Genomic DNA, 19,583 nt, shown 5'->3' on the forward strand with positions numbered 1-19,583 from the left:
TGCGTCATCCACGCGGACGCGTGGATCAAATGGTGCCATGGGTACGCCTCCAACAACATACCTGCGCAACTCTCTGTTCCTTTTCATTAGTGGTTCGAAGGCACAGTGACGCGAACGCGTCAGCGACACTAGCGTGTCACATTCCATAACCCCTTTTTTTTTATAAAAATGCAATATATAGTATGTGGATGAGATGCAAAAGATAAGCAGTAGTACTGAGAAGAGTTATTGACGAAGGAAGGTAAGGAGAAGTGAAGGAACAATCATACCATGGTGGGTTGTCTCCCACCCAACACTTTGCTTTAACGTCCTTAAGTTGGACACTCTACTAGCTTAGTCTTTTGCTGTGGACGGATCTTCCAAGAGGAAGATCTCTAGTTCCTGGTTTTTTGCCATCTTTTCACCATGGAATAACTTCAAGCGATGTCCATTGACCTTGATAAGTTCAGAGCTCGAAGGATGGCTCAAGTGAAAGGCTCCGTATGGTTCCACCTTCTCTACTCGATACGAACCATCCCATCTGGATCTCAGCTTGCCTGGCATGAGCCGCATTCTGGAGTTGTAAAGTAGGACTAAGTCCCCTAGTTGGAATTCTCTTCTCTTAATGCTCCTGTGATGCACAACCTTCACCTTCTCTTTATATAACCTGGAGTTTTCATAAGCTTCAAGGCGAAGGCTTTCTAATTCTTGTAGTTGCAACTTCTGTTCAGATCTGGCTCTCTCATAGTCCATGTTGCATTCCTTTACCGCCCAGAAGGCTTTGTGCTCTAACTCAACTGGGAGATAACAGGCCTTTCCAGAAACCAAACGGAAAGGGCTCATCCCAATCAGTGTCTTGTATGCTGTCCGATATGCCCAAAGCGCGTCTTGGAGCCTGGTGCTCCAGTTCTTCCTATGAGGCTTGACTACCTTTTGCAGTATGTGATTTATCTCTCTGTTAGACACCTCTGCTTGCCCATTAGTCTGGGGGTGATAGGTGGTTGATACTTTATGAATGATCCCGTGCCTCTTCAGTAAACCTGTTAGTCTCCTGTTACAAAAGTGAGTGCCTTGATCGCTCACGATTGCTCGTGGTAATCCAAAGCGACAAATAATATGATTTGTAACAAAGGAAACAACGGTGTTAGCATCATCAGTACGGGTAGGAATTGCTTCCACCCATTTAGAAACATAATCTACAGCTAACAATATATAAAGGTGGCCATTAGAATTTGGAAATGGACCCATGAAGTCAATGCCCTAAACATAAAAAATTTCACAGAAAAACATAATTTGCTGAGGCATTTCATCCCTCTGGGATATATTCCCAAACCTTTGGCATGAGAACAAGATTTACAAAGATTAGCAACATCTTTAAAAAGAGTAGGCCACCAGAAACCACAGTCTAAAACTTTTCTAGCAGTTCGTTGAGGGCCAAAATGTCCTCCACTCTCAGATGAGTGGCAGACCTCTAAAATGGATTGAAATTCTGATTGAGGTACACACCGTCTAATTACCTGGTCAGTACCACACCTCCATAAATATGGGTCATCCCATACATAGTATTTGGACTCGCTTTTCAGCTTGTCTCTCTGATGCTTAGTGAAATCAGGAGGAAAAGTATGGCTAACTAGATAATTAGCTACAGGTGCATACCAAGGGGCTACATCAGATATTGCTTGTAAGCTATCAAATGGGAAATTATCATTGATAGGAATGGAGTCATCTTTAATGTGCTCAAGGCGACTCAAGTGGTCAGCTACTAAATTTTGGTTACCACTTCTATCTTTAATTTCCAGATCAAATTCTTGTAGCAGTAGCATCCAACGTATTAGCCTTGGTTTAGACTCCTTTTTAGCTAATAAATATTTTAGAGCTGCATGGTCTGAGTACACTACTACCTTAGTACCAAGTAAATAGGCTCGGAATTTATCAAGAGCAAAAACAATAGCTAGAAGCTCTTTTTCAGTAGTAGTGTAATTAGATTGAGCAGCATCTAAAGTCTTAGATGCATAAGCAATTACAAAAGGGTCGTTACGTTCATGTTGAGCCAGTGCTGCTCCTACTGCATGATTGGAGGCGTCACACATGATTTCAAATGGTTGACTCCAGTCTGGTCCCCTCACAATCGGAGCTTGAGTCAAGGCGGTCTTTAGCTTATCAAACGCTTGTTTGCAATCCTCATTTAACTCGAACTCAATGTCTTTCTGTAGTAGTCTGGATATGGGTAGCTGGTGCACGAAATTGCAGTAACACTTTTGCAATCCCGCACAACTAACCAGCAAGTGCACTGGGTCGTCCAAGTAATACCTTGCGTGAGCAAGGGTCGATCCCACGGAGATTGTCGGCTTGAAGCAAGCTGTGGTTACCTTGTAAGTCTTAGTCAGGATATCAGAAATTATCAGGATTGATTGTAAAAAAAACAAAAGAACATGAAAAAGGTACTTGTTTTGCAGTAATGGAGAATAGGCTGAGGCTTTGGAGATGCTCCATCTTCCGAATCTCTGCTTTCCTACTGTCATCTTCATCACACACGCAAGGCTCCTTCCATGGCAAGCTGTATGTAGGGTTTCACCGTTGTCAATGGCTACCTCCCATCCTCTCAGTGAAAATACGTCCCTGATGCTCTGTCACAGCATAGGCTAATCATCTGTCGGTTCTCAATTAGGCCGGAATAGAATCCAGTGATTCTTTTGCGTCTGTCACTAACGCCCCGCCTTCAGGAGTTTGAAGCACGTCACAGTCATTCAATCATTGAGTCCTACTCAGAATACCACAGACAAGGTTTAGACCTTCCGGACTCTCTTGAATGCCGCCATCAGTTCTAGCTTATACCACGAAGATTCCGATTAAAGAATCCAAGAGATATCTACTTAATCTAAGGTAGAACAGAGGTGGTTGTCAGGCACATGTTCATAGTTGAGAATGATGATGAGTGTCACAGATCATCACATTCATCCGGGTTAGGAGCAAGTGATATCTTAGAATGGAAGCAAGCATGATTGAATAAGAAACAGTAGTAATTGCATTAATCCATCAAAACACAGCAGAGCTCCTCACCCCCAACCATGGGGTTTAGAGACTCATGCCGTGGAAGGTACACAAGAAACGTGTAAAAATGTCATGAGGTCATAAGGTACGGATACAATGTCAAAAGATCCTATAAATAGTAAACTAGTATCCTAAGGTTTACAGAAATGAGTAAATGACAGAAAAATCCACTTCCGGGCCCACTTGGTGTGTGCTTGAGCTGAGCAATGAAGTAATTTCGTGTAGAGACCTTTTCTGGAGTTAAACGCCAGCTTTCATGCCAGTTTGGGCGTTTAACTCCAAGTTTTATGCCAGTTCCGGCGTTTAACGCTGGAATTTCTGATGCTGATTTGCTACGCCGGTTTGGGCCATCAAATCTTGGGCAAAGTATGGACTATCATATATTGCTGGAAAGCCCAGGATGTCTACTTTCCAATGCCGTTGAGAGCACGCCAATTGGGCTTCTGTAGCTCCAGAAAATTCACTTCGAGTGCAGGGAGGTCAGAATCCAACAGCATCTGCAGTCCTTTTCAGTCTCTGGATCAGATTTTTGCTCAGAACCTTCAATTTCAGCCAGAAAATACCTGAAATCACAGAAAAACACACAAACTCATAGTAAAGTCCAGAAAAGTGAATTTTAACTAAAAACTAATAAAAATATACTAAAAACTAACTAAAAGATACTAAAAACACACTAAAAACAATGCCAAAAAGCGTATAAATTATCCGCTCATCACAACACCAAACTTAAATTGTTGCTTGTCCCCAAGCAACTGAAAATCAAAATAGGATAAAAAGAAGAGAATATACTATAGACTCCAAAATATCAAGGAAACATAGCTCCAATTAGATGAGCGGGACTAGTAGCTTTTTGCCTCCGAACAGTTTTGGCATCTCACTCTATCCTTTGAAGTTCAGAATGATTGGCATCTATGAGAACTCAGAACTCAGATAGTGTTATTGATTCTCCTAGTTAAGTATAATGATTCTTGAACATAGCTAATGTATGAGTCTTGGCTGTGGCCCAAAGCACTCTGTCTTCCAGTATTACCACCGGATACATACATGCCACAGACACATAATTGGGTGAACCTTTTTAGATTGTGACTCAGCTTTGCTAAAGTCCCCAATTAGAGGTGTCCAGGATTCTTAAGCACACTCTTTTTGCCTTGGTTCACAACTTTATTTTTTTTTCTTTTTCTTTCTTTTTTTTCGAAATTTTTTTTTTCTCTTCTCTTTTTTTTTTCACTGCTTTTTCTTGCTTCAAGAATCAATTTTGATGATTTTTCAGATCCTCAATAACAGTTCTCTTTCTCCTCATTCTTTCAAGAGCCAACAAATTTAACATTCTCAAAACATCAAATTCAAAAGACATATGCACTGTTCAAGCATTCATTCAGAAAACAAAAAGTATTGTCACCACATCAAACTAATTCAACTAGTTTCAAGGATAAATTTCGAAATCATGTACTTCTTGTTCTTTTGTGATTAAAGCATTTTTCTTTTAAGAGAGGTGATGGATTCATAAGACATTCATAGCTTTAAGGCATAAACTTTAATTTTATTAATTATGAATTAAGAACAAGACTCAGAAAATAAATATAAGATGAAACAAAATAAAATAAAAAACGAAAACAATAGGCTCCTAATGATAGAGGTTTTCACAGAGTTAGGACTCAACAACCTTGATTTTGAGAAGTGGATGCTCCCTCAGCTTGGGAGGAGAGCTTTTGGTGTTTCATCTCTTGAATTTCACGCCCCTGCTTCTCTTGTTCCTTCAGCAGTTTGCAGAGCATGCAGTTTTGATTCTGCTGTTCTTCCTTCAGTTTCTCCATAGTTTCTTGCAACTTGGTAATAGATGCTTCTAGGCTGGTCCAGTAGTCAATTCTTGGGAATTCAGGGAGGAATTCCTGCGCCCTCCTTTTGATAGAGTTGTCTTGCACTTGTCCCTCTATTGACTTCTTGGTGATTGGATGTTCAATGGGTATGAACTCATCTACTCCCATCTTCACCCCAGCCTCTTTACAGAGCAAGGAGATCAAGCTTGGGTAAGCCAATTTGGCTTCAGTGGAATTCTTATTTGCAATTGTGTAGATCTCACAAGCAATCACATGATGCACCTCCACTTCTCTTCCAAGCATAATGCAATGAATCATCACTGCTCTCTTGATGGTGACCTCAGAACGGTTGCTAGTGGGCAATATGGAACGCCCAATAAAGTCTAGCCAACCTCGTGCAATTGGTTTGAGGTCTCCCCTCTTGAGTTGGTTTGGGACACCCTTTGAATTGGTTATCCACTTAGTTCCAGGGAGGCATATGTCCTCTAGAACTTGATCCAACCCTTTATCTACTCTCACCATCCTCCTATTGAAGGAGTCAGGATCATCTTGCAGTTGAGGCAACTTGAAGATTTCTCTTATTTTGTCCAGATGAAAGTACATAACTTTCCCTCTGACCATGGTTCTGTAGGTATGGTAAGCGGTTCCAGTCATTCTCTGCTTATCTGTTAGCCACAGATTTGAGTAGAATTCCTGAACCATGTTCCTTCCAACCTTTGTCTCAGGATTGGTTAGAACTTCCCATCCTCTGTTTTGAATTTGCTCTTGGATCCCCGGATATTCATCTTCTTTCAGATCAAATTTCACTTCCGGGATCACTGACCTTAGACCCATTATTTTGTGATAATGGTCTTCATGTTCTTTGGTTAAGAACTTCTCTTGATTCCAAAGATTCTTTGGATTATTCTCTTTCTTGCCTCTTAAATTGGTTTGTTTTCCCTTAGGAGCCATGATATTGATGAATCTTGGCTTAGTGATCACGGAAAAGCACACCAAACTTAGAGGTTTGCTTGTCCTCAAGCAAAAGAAAAGAAAGAAGAGAGAGAGAGGAAGAGGAAATTCGAATGGTGTGGGCAAAGGGGGTTCCAAACGTGAATTTATAAGGGTGGGGAGAAGAGATTTCGAAAAAAATAAAAATTAGAAAGGTGATTTGAGAAGATATGGAAAGAAATTGAGAAAAGGGTGAGTTTTTGAAGAAGATTTGGGATTAATTTGAAATAGATTTGAAGAATGGTTTTGATTTGTGAAGATTTGAAAGTGAATGATGAAAGGTTGAAGTGCATTTATGTAGAAGAGTATGGTTAAAAAGAGGAAAGTTTGAAAAAATTTGAGTTGAAAACAAAAATGTGGTCCCCCCACCTTTCTGGCGTTAAACGCCCAGAATGGCACCCATTCTGGCGTTTAACGCCCATTTGCTACCCCTTTTGGGCATTTAACGCCCAGCCAGGTGCCCTGGCTGGCGTTAAACGCCAGAAATCCTTTGTCACTGGGCGTTTTTCAGAACGCCCAGGATGCTGCACACCTGGCGTTAAACGCCCAGAATGGTGCCCATTCTGGTGTTTAACGCCCAAAATGGCACCATTCCTGGCGTTAAACGCCCAGAATGGTACCCATTCTGGCGTTTAACGCCCAAAATGCCCCTTACTGGCGTTTTTTCGCCAGTAAGCTCATTTTCTCTGCTTTTTGAGCTGAATCCTTCTGTAACTTTGTGAATTCCTTCATTTTTGATACTTGCCTCTGTAAGAACTAATCATATACCCTCCTAATGACTGGGTTGCCTCCCAGCAAGCGCTTCTTTACTGTCTTTAGCTGGACTTCTGCTAAGAATCACTCAAGTCTCAGTTTTGAGCATTCCTGCTCAAAATTTCCTTCAAGATAGTGCTTGATTCTCTGTCCATTAACAATGAACTTCTTGTCAGAATCAATATCCTGAAGCTCAACATATCCATATGGTGACACTCCTGTAATCACATACGGACCCCTCCACCGGGATTTGAGTTTTCCTGGAAACAATTTGAGCCTGGAGTTGAAGAGCAGAACTTTTTGTCCTGGCTCAAAGACTCTGGTTGATAATCTCTTGTCATGCCACTTCTTTGCCTTTTCCTTATAAATTTTTGCATTTTCAAAGGCATTGAGTCTGAACTCCTCTAGCTCATTTAACTGGAGCAGTCTTTTCTCACCAGCTAACTGAGCATCCATGTTTAGGAATCTGGTTGCCCAATAGGCTTTATGTTCCAGTTCCACAGGCAAATGACAGGCCTTCCCATACACCAGTTGGTATGGAGAGGTTCCTATAGGAGTCTTGAATGCTGTTCTGTATGCCCACAGAGCATCATCCAAGCTCTTTGCCCAATCCTTTCTTCGGGCCATCACAGTCCGTTCTAGGATTCTTTTTAGTTCTCTGTTAGAGACTTCTGCTTGTCCATTTGTCTGTGGATGATACGGAGTTGCCACTTTATGGCTAATTCCATGTCTAACCATAGCAGAGTGTAGCAGTCTATTGCAAAAATGAGTGCCCCCATCACTGATTAGTACTCTGGGAACACCAAACCTGCTGAAGATGTGTTTCTGGAGGAATTTCAGCACGGTCTTGGTATCATTAGTGGGTGTAGCAATTGCTTCTACCCATTTAGATACATAGTCCACTGCCACCAGAATGTAAGTGTTTGAGTATGATGGTGGGAATGGCCCCATGAAGTCAATTCCCCATACATCAAACAATTCTATCTCTAATATCCCTTGTTGAGGCATGGCATATCCGTGAGGCAGGTTACCAGCTCTTTGGCAACTGTCACAGTTACGCACAAACTCTCGGGAATCTTTATAGAGAGTAGGCCAGTAGAAGCCACACTGGAGGACTTTAGTGGCTGTTCGCTCACTTCCAAAATGTCCTCCATAATGTGATCCATGGCAATGCCATAAGATCTTTTGTGCTTCTTCTCTGGGTACACATCTGCGGATCACTCCGTCAGCACATCTCTTAAAGAGATATGGTTCATCCCAGAGGTAGTACTTTGCATCTGAAATTAATTTCTTTCTTTGCACATTGCTGTACTCCTTGGGTATGAACCTCACAGCTTTATAATTTGCAATATCTGCAAACCATGGAGCTTCCTGAATGGCAAAGAGTTGCTCATCTGGGAAAGTCTCAGAGATCTCAGTAGAAGGGAGGGACGCCCCAGCTACTGGTTATATTCGGGACAGATGATCAGCCACTTGGTTTTCTGTCCCTTTTCTGTCTCTTATTTCTATATCAAACTCTTGTAGAAGCAACACCCATCTGATAAGCCTGGGTTTTGAATCCTGCTTTGTGAGTAAGTATTTAAGAGCAGCATGGTCAGTGTACACAATCACCTTTGATCCCACTAGGTAGGATCTAAATTTGTCAATGGCATAAACCACTGCAAGTAACTCTTTCTCTGTGGTTGTGTAGTTCTTTTGTGCGTCATTTAGAACACGGCTGGCATAATAAATGACGTGCAAAAGCTTGTTATGCCTCTGTCCCAACACTGCACCAATGGCATGATCACTGGCATCACACATTAATTCAAATGGCAATGTCCAATCTGGTGCAGAGATAACTGGTGTTGTGACCAGCTTAGCTTTCAGGGTCTCAAATGCCTGCAGGCACTCATTATCAAAGATAAATGGAGTGTCAGCAGCTAGCAGATTACTTAGAGGTTTGGCAATTTTTGAAAAATCCTTTATAAACCTTCTGTAGAATCCTGCATGCCCAAGAAAGCTTCTTATTGCCTTAACATTGGCAGGTGGTGGTAATTTTTCAATTACCTCTACCTTTGCCTTATCCACCTCTATTCCCCTGCTTGAAATTTTGTGCCCAAGGACAATTCCTTCAGTCACCATAAAGTGACATTTCTCCCAGTTTAAAACCAGGTTAGTCTCTTGGCATCTCTTCAGGACAAGTGATAGGTGGTTAAGACAGGAGCTGAATGAGTCTCCATATACTGAAAAGTCATCCATGAAGACTTCCAGAAATTTCTCTACCATGTCTGAGAAGATAGAGAGCATGCACCTCTGAAAGGTTGCAGGTGCATTGCACAGACCAAAAGGCATTCTCCTATAGGCAAACACGCCAGAAGGGCAGGTAAATGCTGTTTTCTCTTGGTCCTGGAGATCTACTGCAATTTGGTTGTAGCCTGAATAGCCATCCAAAAAGCAGTAATAGTCATGACCAGCTAGTCTTTCTAGCATTTGGTCTATGAATGGTAAAGGAAAATGATCCTTTCTGGTGGCTGTATTGAGCCTTCTGTAGTCAATACACATACGCCACCCTGTGACTGTCCTTGTAGGAACCAGTTCATTTTTTTCATTATGAACCACTGTCATGCCTCCCTTTTTGGGAACAACTTGGACAGGGCTCACCCAGGGGCTATCAGAAATAGGATAAATAATCCCAGCCTCTAGTAATTTAGTGACCTCTTTCTGCACCACCTCCTTCATGGCTGGATTTAGCCGCCTCTGTGGTTGGACCACCGGTTTGGCATTATCCTCCAATAGGATCTTGTGCATGCATCTAGCTGGGCTAATGCCCTTAAGATCACTTATGGACCACCCAAGAGCTGTCTTGTGCGTCCTTAGCACTTGAATCAGTGCTTCCTCTTCCTGTGGATCTAAAGCAGAGCTTATAATCACTGGAAAAGTGTCACCCTCTCCTAGAAATGCATATTTCAGAGATGGTGGTAGAGGTTTGAGTTCAGGTTTGGGAGGTTTATCCTCCTCCTGAGGAATTTTCGAAAATTCCTTTACTTCCTCTAGTTCTTCTTGATCAGGTTGAGCATCTTTGAAGATGTCCTCAAGCTCTGATTCTAGGCTTTCAGTCATATTGATCTCTTCTACCAGAGAGTCAATAATGTCAGCGCCCATGCAGTCATCTGGTGTGTTTGGATGCTGCATTGCTTTCACAGCATTCAACTTGAACTCATCCTCATTGACTCTCAGGGTTACTTCCCCTTTTTGTACATCAATGAGAGTTCGTCCAGTTGCTAGGAATGGTCTTCCTAGAATGAGAGTTGCACTTTTGTGCTCCTCCATTTCCAGCACCACAAAGTCAGTGGGAAAGGCAAATGGCCCAACCTTGACAATCATGTCCTCTATTATGCCTGATGGGTATTTAATGGAGCCATCAGCAAGTTGGAGGCATATCCTGGTTGGTTTGACTTCTCCAGCCAACCCAAGCTTTCTGATAGTGGATGCAGGTATTAGATTGATGCTTGCTCCAAGATCACATAGGGCTGTCTTGGTGCAAGCGCCTTCTAATGTGCATGGTATTATAAAGCTTCCAGGATCTTGAAGCTTTTCTGGTAAGCTTTTCAGTATGACTGCACTGCATTCTTCAGTGAGAAACACTTTTTCAGTTTCTCTCCAATCCTTCTTATGACTTAAGATCTCTTTCATGAACTTAGCATAAGAAGGTATTTGCTCAAGTGCCTCTGCAAACGGAATCTTTATTTCAAGAGTCCTTAGATAGTCTGCAAAGCGGGCAAATTGCTTATCCTGTTCCGCTTTGCGGAGTTTCTGAGGATAAGGCATCTTGGCCTGATATTCCTCAACCTTAGATGCTGCAGGTTTATTCCTTACAGAAGTGGTTAAAGAAGCCTTGTTAGAGGGATAATTATCAGCACTCTCAGGTGCTTGATCCTCCTTGGGCGTTTGAACGCCAGGAATGGGTGAAGATTGGGCGTTAAACGCCAACTTCTCCCCCTTTTCTGGCGTTTGAACGCCAGAACTGGGCAAGGAATGGGCGTTTAACGCCAACTTTCCTTCCCTTTCTGGCGTTTGAACGCCAATAATATTCCTCTCTGGGCTCTTATTGTCCTCAGAGGGATTTTGAACAGTGGTTTGGTTATCCTCTGTCAATTGTTCTTTGTTTGGCTTCTTGCTCCTTTGAGCAGTGGTGTTCAGTGTTTTCCCACTCCTTAGTTGAACTGCTTGACATCCTTCTGTTATCTGTTTAGATATTTGCTGTTTTGCTTGATTCAACTGCAGTTCTATGTTCTTGTTAGCAACTTTAGTATCATGGAGCATTTCTTTAAATTCTGCTAACTGTTCTGTCATCAGGAACAATTGTTGATTAAGCTCATTCATCTGTTCTTGAGGATTAGGATCAGCGACTAAGGCCATGACCTCCTCTTTTGGAACGAACTCATTGCTAGAATATAAGTATTGGTTTCTAGCAACAGTGTCTATAAGCTCTTGAGCTTCTTCAATTGTCTTCCTCATGTGTATAGATCCACCAGCTGAGTGGTCTAAAGACATCTGAGCTTTTTCTGTGAGCCCATAGTAGAAGATGTCTAACTGTACCCACTCTGAAAATATTTCAGAGGGGCATTTTCTAAGCATACCTCTATACCTCTCCCAGGCATTATAAAGGGATTCATTATCCTCTTGTTTAAAGCCTTGGATGTAGAGCCTTAGCTGTGTCATCCTCTTTGGAGGGTAGAAATGATTTAGGAATTTGTCTGATAACTGTTTCCATGTCTTTATGCTTGCTGTAGGTTGGTTATTCAACCACCTTTTAGCTTGATCTTTTACAGCAAATGGAAACAGTAATAGTCTGTAGACATCCTGATCTACCTCTTTATCATGTACTGTGTCAGCAATTTGTAAGAACTGTGCCAGAAACTCAGTAGGTTCTTCCTGTGGAAGACCGGAATACTGGCAATTTTGCTGCACTATGATAATGAGTTGAGGGTTTAGCTCAAAGCTGCTTGCTTTGATGGGAGGTATACAGATGCTACTCCCATATGCAGCTGTAATGGGGTTAGTATATGACCCCAGAGTCCTCTTGGACTGATTAATTCCACTTGAGTCCATAATGGACAAAAGGGAAATGATAATGATTGCAAAGAGATAAATTTTGTTTTTTTTTGTTTTTTTTTATATAACCGAAAAAATAAAAATAAAATAAAACAAAAGGAAAATAAAACAAAAAAATTCGAAAATCAAAAAAAAAAAAAAAGATCAAAGCAAATTGAGAACTGAATCAATTAGTTAATTAAAAAGATTTTGAAAACAGCAATTAAAAAGATATGATTGAAAAGTTTTTATGAAAAAGATTTGATTTTTAAAAAGAGGAAAGAGAAAAACAACAAAAAGACACCAAACTTAAAATTTTTAGAAAATCAAACACTAATTTTCGAAAATTTTAAAGGAAAAACACAAAGAGGACACCAAACTTAGAATTTTTATGAATCAAAAAGGGACTAAGAACATGCAATTTCGAAAAACTAGAAAAAAAAAACAAAAGCATGCAATGGACACCAAACTTAAAATATGAAACTAGACTTCAACTAAAAGACTCTAAACCAACAAAAATAAAACAGTCCTAATCTAAGCAACAAGATAAGCCGTCAGTTGTCCAAACTCGAACAATCCCCGGCAACGGCGCCAAAAACTTGGTGCACGAAATTGCAGTAACACTTTTGCAATCCCGCACAACTAACCAGCAAGTGCACTGGGTCGTCCAAGTAATACCTTGCGTGAGCAAGGGTCGATCCCACGGAGATTGTCGGCTTGAAGCAAGCTGTGGTTACCTTGTAAGTCTTAGTCAGGATATCAGAAATTATCAGGATTGATTGTAAAAAAAACAAAAGAACATGAAAAAGGTACTTGTTTTGCAGTAATGGAGAATAGGCTGAGGCTTTGGAGATGCTCCATCTTCCGAATCTCTGCTTTCCTACTGTCATCTTCATCACACACGCAAGGCTCCTTCCATGGCAAGCTGTATGTAGGGTTTCACCGTTGTCAATGGCTACCTCCCATCCTCTCAGTGAAAATACGTCCCTGATGCTCTGTCACAGCATAGGCTAATCATCTGTCGGTTCTCAATTAGGCCGGAATAGAATCCAGTGATTCTTTTGCGTCTGTCACTAACGCCCCGCCTTCAGGAGTTTGAAGCACGTCACAGTCATTCAATCATTGAGTCCTACTCAGAATACCACAGACAAGGTTTAGACCTTCCGGACTCTCTTGAATGCCGCCATCAGTTCTAGCTTATACCACGAAGATTCCGATTAAAGAATCCAAGAGATATCTACTTAATCTAAGGTAGAACAGAGGTGGTTTTCAGGCACATGTTCATAGTTGAGAATGATGATGAGTGTCACAGATCATCACATTCATCCGGGTTAGGAGCAAGTGATATCTTAGAATGGAAGCAAGCATGATTGAATAAGAAACAGTAGTAATTGCATTAATCCATCAAAACACAGCAGAGCTCCTCACCCCCAACCATGGGGTTTAGAGACTCATGCCGTGGAAGGTACACAAGAAACGTGTAAAAATGTCATGAGGTCATAAGGTACGGATACAATGTCAAAAGATCCTATAAATAGTAAACTAGTATCCTAAGGTTTACAGAAATGAGTAAATGACAGAAAAATCCACTTCCGGGCCCACTTGGTGTGTGCTTGAGCTGAGCAATGAAGTAATTTCGTGTAGAGACCTTTTCTGGAGTTAAACGCCAGCTTTCATGCCAGTTTGGGCGTTTTACTCCAAGTTTTATGCCAGTTCCGGCGTTTAACGCTGGAATTTCTGATGCTGATTTGCTACGCCGGTTTGGGCCATCAAATCTTGGGCAAAGTATGGACTATCATATATTGCTGGAAAGCCCAGGATGTCTACTTTCCAATGCCGTTGAGAGCGCGCCAATTGGGCTTCTGTAGCTCCAGAAAATCCACTTCGAGTGCAGGGAGGTCAGAATCCAACAGCATCTGCAGTCCTTTTCAGTCTCTGGATCAGATTTTTGCTCAGAACCTTCAATTTCAGCCAGAAAATACCTGAAATCACAGAAAAACACACAAACTCATAGTAAAGTCCAGAAAAGTGAATTTTAACTAAAAACTAATAAAAATATACTAAAAACTAACTAAAAGATACTAAAAACACACTAAAAACAATGCCAAAAAGCGTATAAATTATCCGCTCATCAGTAGCGCTACCTTACTGAAGTCCTTAATGAATCTCCTGTAAAAACCTGCATGGCCAAGGAACGAACGGACTTCCCTCACAGAGGAGGGGTAAGGTAAACTAGAAATAACATCCACCTTTGCTGGGTCTACAGAGATACCAGTATCAGAAACTACATGTCTTAGAACAATACCTTGTTTTACCATAAAATGACACTTTTCAAAATTTAAAACAAGGTTTGAACTAACACACCTATCCAATACTTTAGACAAACTTTCCAAGCAAAGATTAAATGAATCACCATAAATGCTAAAGTCATCCATAAAAACTTCCATACAAGTTTCAATCAGATCAAAGAAAAGACTCATCATACACCTCTGGAAAGTAGCTGGTGCATTGCACAAGTCAAATGACATTCTTTTATAAGCATAAGTCCCAGAAAGACATGTAAAATTAGTCTTTTTCTGATCTTCAAGAGCTATATGGATTTGAAAATAACTTATGTAACCATCTAGAAAGCAATAATGAGATTTACGTGACAGGCGATCAAGCATCTGGTCAATGAATGGCAAGGGATAATGATCCTTGCGAGTGGCTTGGTTGAGAAGCCTGTAGTCAATACAAACTCTCCATGCGTTCTGCACTCTGATTGTCAGAAGTTCTACTTGCTCATTCCTTATTGTTGTGACTCCAGACTTCTTGGGCACCACTTGTACTGGGCTGACCCATTCGCTATCTGAAATGGGGTAAATGATATCTGCTTCAAGTAGTCTGGTAACTTCCTTCTTGACAACTTCTAAGATGGTGGGATTCAATCTTCTCTGAGGTTGACGGATAGGCTTTGCTCCTTCTTCTAAGAATATTCTATGCTCATAAACTCGAGGGCTGATGCCTACTATATCCGTCAAGCTCCATCCAATTGCTTTCTTATGCGTCCTCAATACACTAAGCAGTTGTTCTTCTTGTTGGAAAGTGAGCTCCCTTGCAATGATAACTGGGAACTTCTGCTTGTCCTCAAGGTATGCATACTTGAGGTGTGGAGGAAGGGGCTTTAATTCCATTTTTTGCTCATGGTTTGGTTCTGGATTCTCTGGGGCTGGCGAAAATGGTGATGAATCTTCAGTATGTTCAGAGGGTGTCCCCACACTTGGGTCTTGCTTCATATGACTCTCTTCCATTTCTTCCTGGTGAGTTGCAGCTATAATTTCCTCAATGATGTCACATTGGAATATGGAGTGATCTTCTGGGAAATGCTTCATAGCTTCATATAGATTGATCTTCTGCCATCTACCTCAAAGGAATAGGTACCCGAAAAGGCATCTAGCTTGAACTTTGAAGTCTTCAAAAATGGTCTACCAAGCAGTATTGATGAAGGTCTCCTTGAGTCATTTTGGGGCATCTCCAGGATATAAAAATCAATAGGAAATGTGAGCCCCTTAATGCTCACTAATACATCTTCAGCAATTCCAACCACTGTGATAATGCTTTTACCTGCTAACACAAAACGAGCTACCGACCTTTTTAAAGGAGGGAGCCTTAAAGCATTATATATAGACAAAGGGCATAATACTCACGCATGCTCCTAAATCACACATACAGTCAGAAAATATTACACCTCCAATGGTACAATTAACCATGCATGGGCCTGGGTCACTACATTTTTCAGGTATATTTCCCATTAAAGCATTTATAGAACTACCTAAAGGAATAGTTTCTAATTCATTAATTTTATCTTAATGTATGCACAACTCTTTTAGAAACTTTTCATATTTAGGCACTTGCTGAATAACATAAAAAAGGGGAACAGTTACCTCAACCTTTTTGAAAATTTCTACCATTTTGGGATCTAGTTCCATTTGCTTTCTGAGCTTCTTAGCAAGGTGTGGAAATGGAATAGGAGTGGCGTCTTTTATAGCTTCAGCTTGCTGGGGTTCTGCATTCCTTGGTTAGGCTGTTTCTATTTCAACCATGCCTTATACTTCATCTTCTTCTTCAACATCCTCTACCTCCACTGTGTCCGCAGCTAGGGCGTGTTTTGGCGGGCTTGACTCCTCTGGATTCCTCTCTTGCAGTGTGGTTCCAGATCTCAAGGTAATGGCATTGACGCCACCCTTGGGGTTGGGTAATGGTTGAGATGGGAGTCCACCAGAGCTTGAGGACTGGTCGTTAGAGTTATTCAGTGATCCAATCTGTGAGACAAGGGCTTGTAAGGTAAAGTTTAGACCATTTAGAGTAGAAGTAAGGTTGTTTTCCATGGCCTGCTGTCTTCAATCAATAGATTGTAGCAACTCATCATTAGGAGATGAAGAGGGGTAAGTGATCTGAGGGGTCTACTGAGATGCTTGAGGCTGCCTTAGATAAGGTGCTCTGTAGGCCTAATTCTGATTCTGCTGCCTGAAGTTGTTATTGTTATTCCACCTCTGATTTCCATTGTTATCTCTGCCTCCTCTGTTATGATTGTCCCTCTAACCCTGGTTGGAATTATCTCTCCAACCTTGGTTGGGGTAATCCTGCCATCCATGGTTGTAGCTGCCACCTTGATTGTACCCTTGATTGGGGCGGTCATAGAAGTTATGAGTAGCGGCCACAGTGTGGTCTTCCTGTTGGAGTTGTGGACACTCATCAGTATAATGACTGTAATCTGCACAGATCCCGCATACTCTTTGTGGAACCAACTGTTGGCTGTGCTGTGATGGAGAAGGCTGAACTTGCTGAGCTTGTTGTTGACTTAGTTGCATCTGCTTCAGTAAGTTGGTCATTTCACATAAGCTCTGAGTTATAGCAGCAGTCTCTTTGCTAGAGGATACCTCTGCAACAGCTCTTGACCGACTTTGTTTCTGCCTATGATTCCTAGTAGATTCAACTAAGTCGCTGATCAATTGCCATGCCTCTTCCGTAGTCTTGTACTTCTTCATAGACCCATTGCTAGCACCTTCCAATGTGGTGTTATCTTGAGATTTCATGCCCTGTGTAAAGTAGCCGAGCAACACTATCTTGTAAATCATATGGTGGGGACATGCTTCCAGAAGATTATTGAAGCACTCCCAATATTCATGGAGAGTCTCAGATTCGTCCTGAACGATCATGGAAATGTCGTTCCTCAGTTTATCGGCAACCTCAGCTGGAAAGAATTTCTCCAAAAATTCTCTTCTAAGCGTATCCCAGTTAGAAACAGTTGCTCCGGGTTGAGTGTAGTACCACTCTTTTGCCTTCCCCTCAAGAGAGAATGGGAAAGCCTTTAGCAGAATAGAAGTTTCGTCAGTACCATCACGCTTAACAGTAGAACAAGCTATCTGGAAATCCCTAAGGTGCTTGATAGGCTCTTGAGCAGGCAAGCCATGAAACTTGGGCATCAAGTTGAGTAGTGCAGTCTTTATTTCAAAATCTACAGCCACTGCTGGGTGGCGTGCCTGGAATGGTTGTAGTGTAAAATCAGGGGCTGCAGCCTCCTGGATAGTGACTCTCCTAGGTGCTGCCATGTCACTTGCACGTGAATCAACTGGATCAATAGAGGGAGAGCTTGTTTCTCCCTTAGATGACGTTTCAGATTTGTCCTTGGAGAGGACTAGCCGACGCCGAGCTTGCCTTATACGTGAAATAGTTCTTTCAATCTCAGGGTCAAATACTGGCAAGCTTGGATCAGGAAGTGAACGCGTCATTTAATGAAAGAAACGTGTAGCTCATAGTAACAAAAATAAAAAAGAAAAATGCAATTAATTAAATTTCAATCAATAAATTAGCACACTATTGCAACTCCCCGGCAACGGAGCCAAAAATTGACGTGAGCGGAAATTGGCAGATTAAGAATTATTTAGAAAAATGGCGTTGTGAGTACAGTTCTTAACCGGTAAAAATCCACTCGTTAATTTAGAAAAGGGTTGTCACAAATTTTAGAGATAAAATACTGGGAGTATGAGTCCAGGTTGTCTCCCAACGAGTTGCAGGAAGATGTGTTATTTTATCAATCAGAGGTTTTCAAAAGAGGTTTTGAATTTGATGAACAGAAAATTAAATTAGAGAATTTATATGATTTAAATAAAATCTTGACCGAGAGAAGATTAATTGGAAGTTCTATCCTTGTTAGAATTTTATCAAGAGTAATTAATAATTAGTCATTGTTTACATTTAGTTAACCCTCAACGAATGAAGGAAAGTCAAATTAAAAGTCAACTTCTATTCACAAGTCCTAACCCTCTCCATTGGGAAGGATTAGAGTTAGTGAGTAACAAGTCAACCAACAATGAACCAATTATAATTGAACTCTTGAGTATTCTAACTCAAGGTTCTCCTTTTAATCATCTCCCAATCAAGTTGGGGGACTACTCCATAATTATAATTGTAGACTTCACAAAATCAATGGGAGAAATAGAAGAAGACATAATAAATAATAATAAAAGAGATTAATTAAAAGTAAAAATAGTCTTGTATTAATAAACTATGAAAAATAATCCAATGTCAATTCTGGATAAATTAAGAATATGGAATAGTAAATGAAAAGTAAAATAACAAGCTATAATGACTAGTACCGGAGGTAGACTCTTCTCAAAAGCTAAAGCCAAAATTCTTCAAAATCCTAATTTATGAATGTTCAAGTGAAAAACTTAGGGGATGAGTAAATTCAGATCTAAAAATTTGAAATTATGCGGAATGAAATTGTTGTTGTTGTCTCTGCATGTTCCCTGGCTCTAATTTGTGTTTCTGGGCTGAAAACTGGGTTGAAATGTGGCCCAGAATCTGTGCCAGTGACTTCTGAAATTCTGTAGATTGCGTACGTCACGTAGCCGCGTCGTCCACGCGTTCGCGTCACTCAGTGTTTCTCGTACCACGCATGCGCGTCGTCCACGCATTCGCGTCGTTCGTTCAGCTTCCAATCCGCGCGGTCGCGTCAGGCACGCGAGCGCGTCACTATGATTTCTTCCATTTCGCACGGTCGCGTGAGCCATGCGACCGCATGACTTCTCGCTGGTCATCTCCTCAATTCCTTGTATTCCTTCAACTTTTGCACGCTTCCTCTTCATTCCTTACGCCATTCTTGCCCTATGAAGCTTGAAACACATAACACACAGATCACGGCATCGAATGGTACGGAGGAAGATAAAAATATACAACTAAAAGGTCTTTAGGAAGCAAGTTATCAATCATAGAATATTTTTAGGAAGGAATTGTAAATACATGCAAATCATATGAATAAGTGCGTGAAGACTTGATGAAACCACACAATTAAATACAATATGAATCATAAAATAGCGGTTTATCACAGATCACCTGTCTTGGATAGAACTAGTAGAAGGGATGTCTCTACCCTTTCCTGAGATCTCTGAAACCTTTCTGGATGAGCAACACTTTGCCATTCAGGAGGTGCCATGGTTTTCAGCCATCGCAAACTATAAAGCTGCAAGATTCATTCCCAAGGAGTTCAGCAGACAGCAAAAGAAAAAACTGCTTTCTGTTGCGAAGTACTACTTATGGGATGAACCATATCTCTTCAAGAGTTGCGCAGACGAACTAATTCGTAGGTGCGTGCCTAGAGAAGAGGCACAAAAGATCCTATGGCATTGCCATGGATCACAATATGGAGGACATTTCGGAGGTGAGCGAACAGCCACCATAGTCCTCCAATGTGGCTTCTACTGGCCTACAATCTATAGAGACTCCCGAGAGTTTGTACGTAACTATGACAGTTGCCAGCGAGCTGGTAATCTACCTCATGGTTACGCCATGCCTCAACAAGAGATCTTAGAGATTGAGCTGTTTGATGTATGGGGTATTGACTTCATGGGTCCTTTCCTACCATCATACTCAAACACT

At 41.2% G+C, this 19,583-nt stretch overlaps 1 protein-coding gene across 1 annotated transcript; it reads right to left on the bottom strand.

The window, feature by feature from the left end:
• Positions 1-333: 333 nt before the first annotated feature.
• LOC130979046 (uncharacterized) lies at positions 334-1,802 on the bottom strand. Its single transcript, XM_057902398.1, has 2 exons — positions 1,636-1,802; positions 334-1,030 (listed from the first exon to the last, which is right to left on the bottom strand). The coding sequence occupies exons 1-2, from the start codon at positions 1,800-1,802 to the stop codon at positions 334-336; spliced, it is 864 nt and encodes a 287-aa protein (XP_057758381.1).
• Positions 1,803-19,583: the final 17,781 nt, after the last annotated feature.

This window comes from Arachis stenosperma, chromosome 1 (genome assembly GCF_014773155.1).
Source record: "Arachis stenosperma cultivar V10309 chromosome 1, arast.V10309.gnm1.PFL2, whole genome shotgun sequence".
Classification (NCBI taxonomy): Eukaryota; Viridiplantae; Streptophyta; class Magnoliopsida; order Fabales; family Fabaceae; genus Arachis; species Arachis stenosperma.

Coding starts and splice junctions, on each gene's coding strand:
- LOC130979046 (XM_057902398.1), bottom strand. CDS start 1,802: ATGCTACTGCTACAAGAATTTGATCTGGAAATTAAAGATAGAAGTGGT. Junction 1,031..1,635: donor ATATCTGATGTAGCCCCTTG/GTATGCACCTGT, acceptor CTTTTGTAACAG/GAGACTAACAGGTTTACTGA.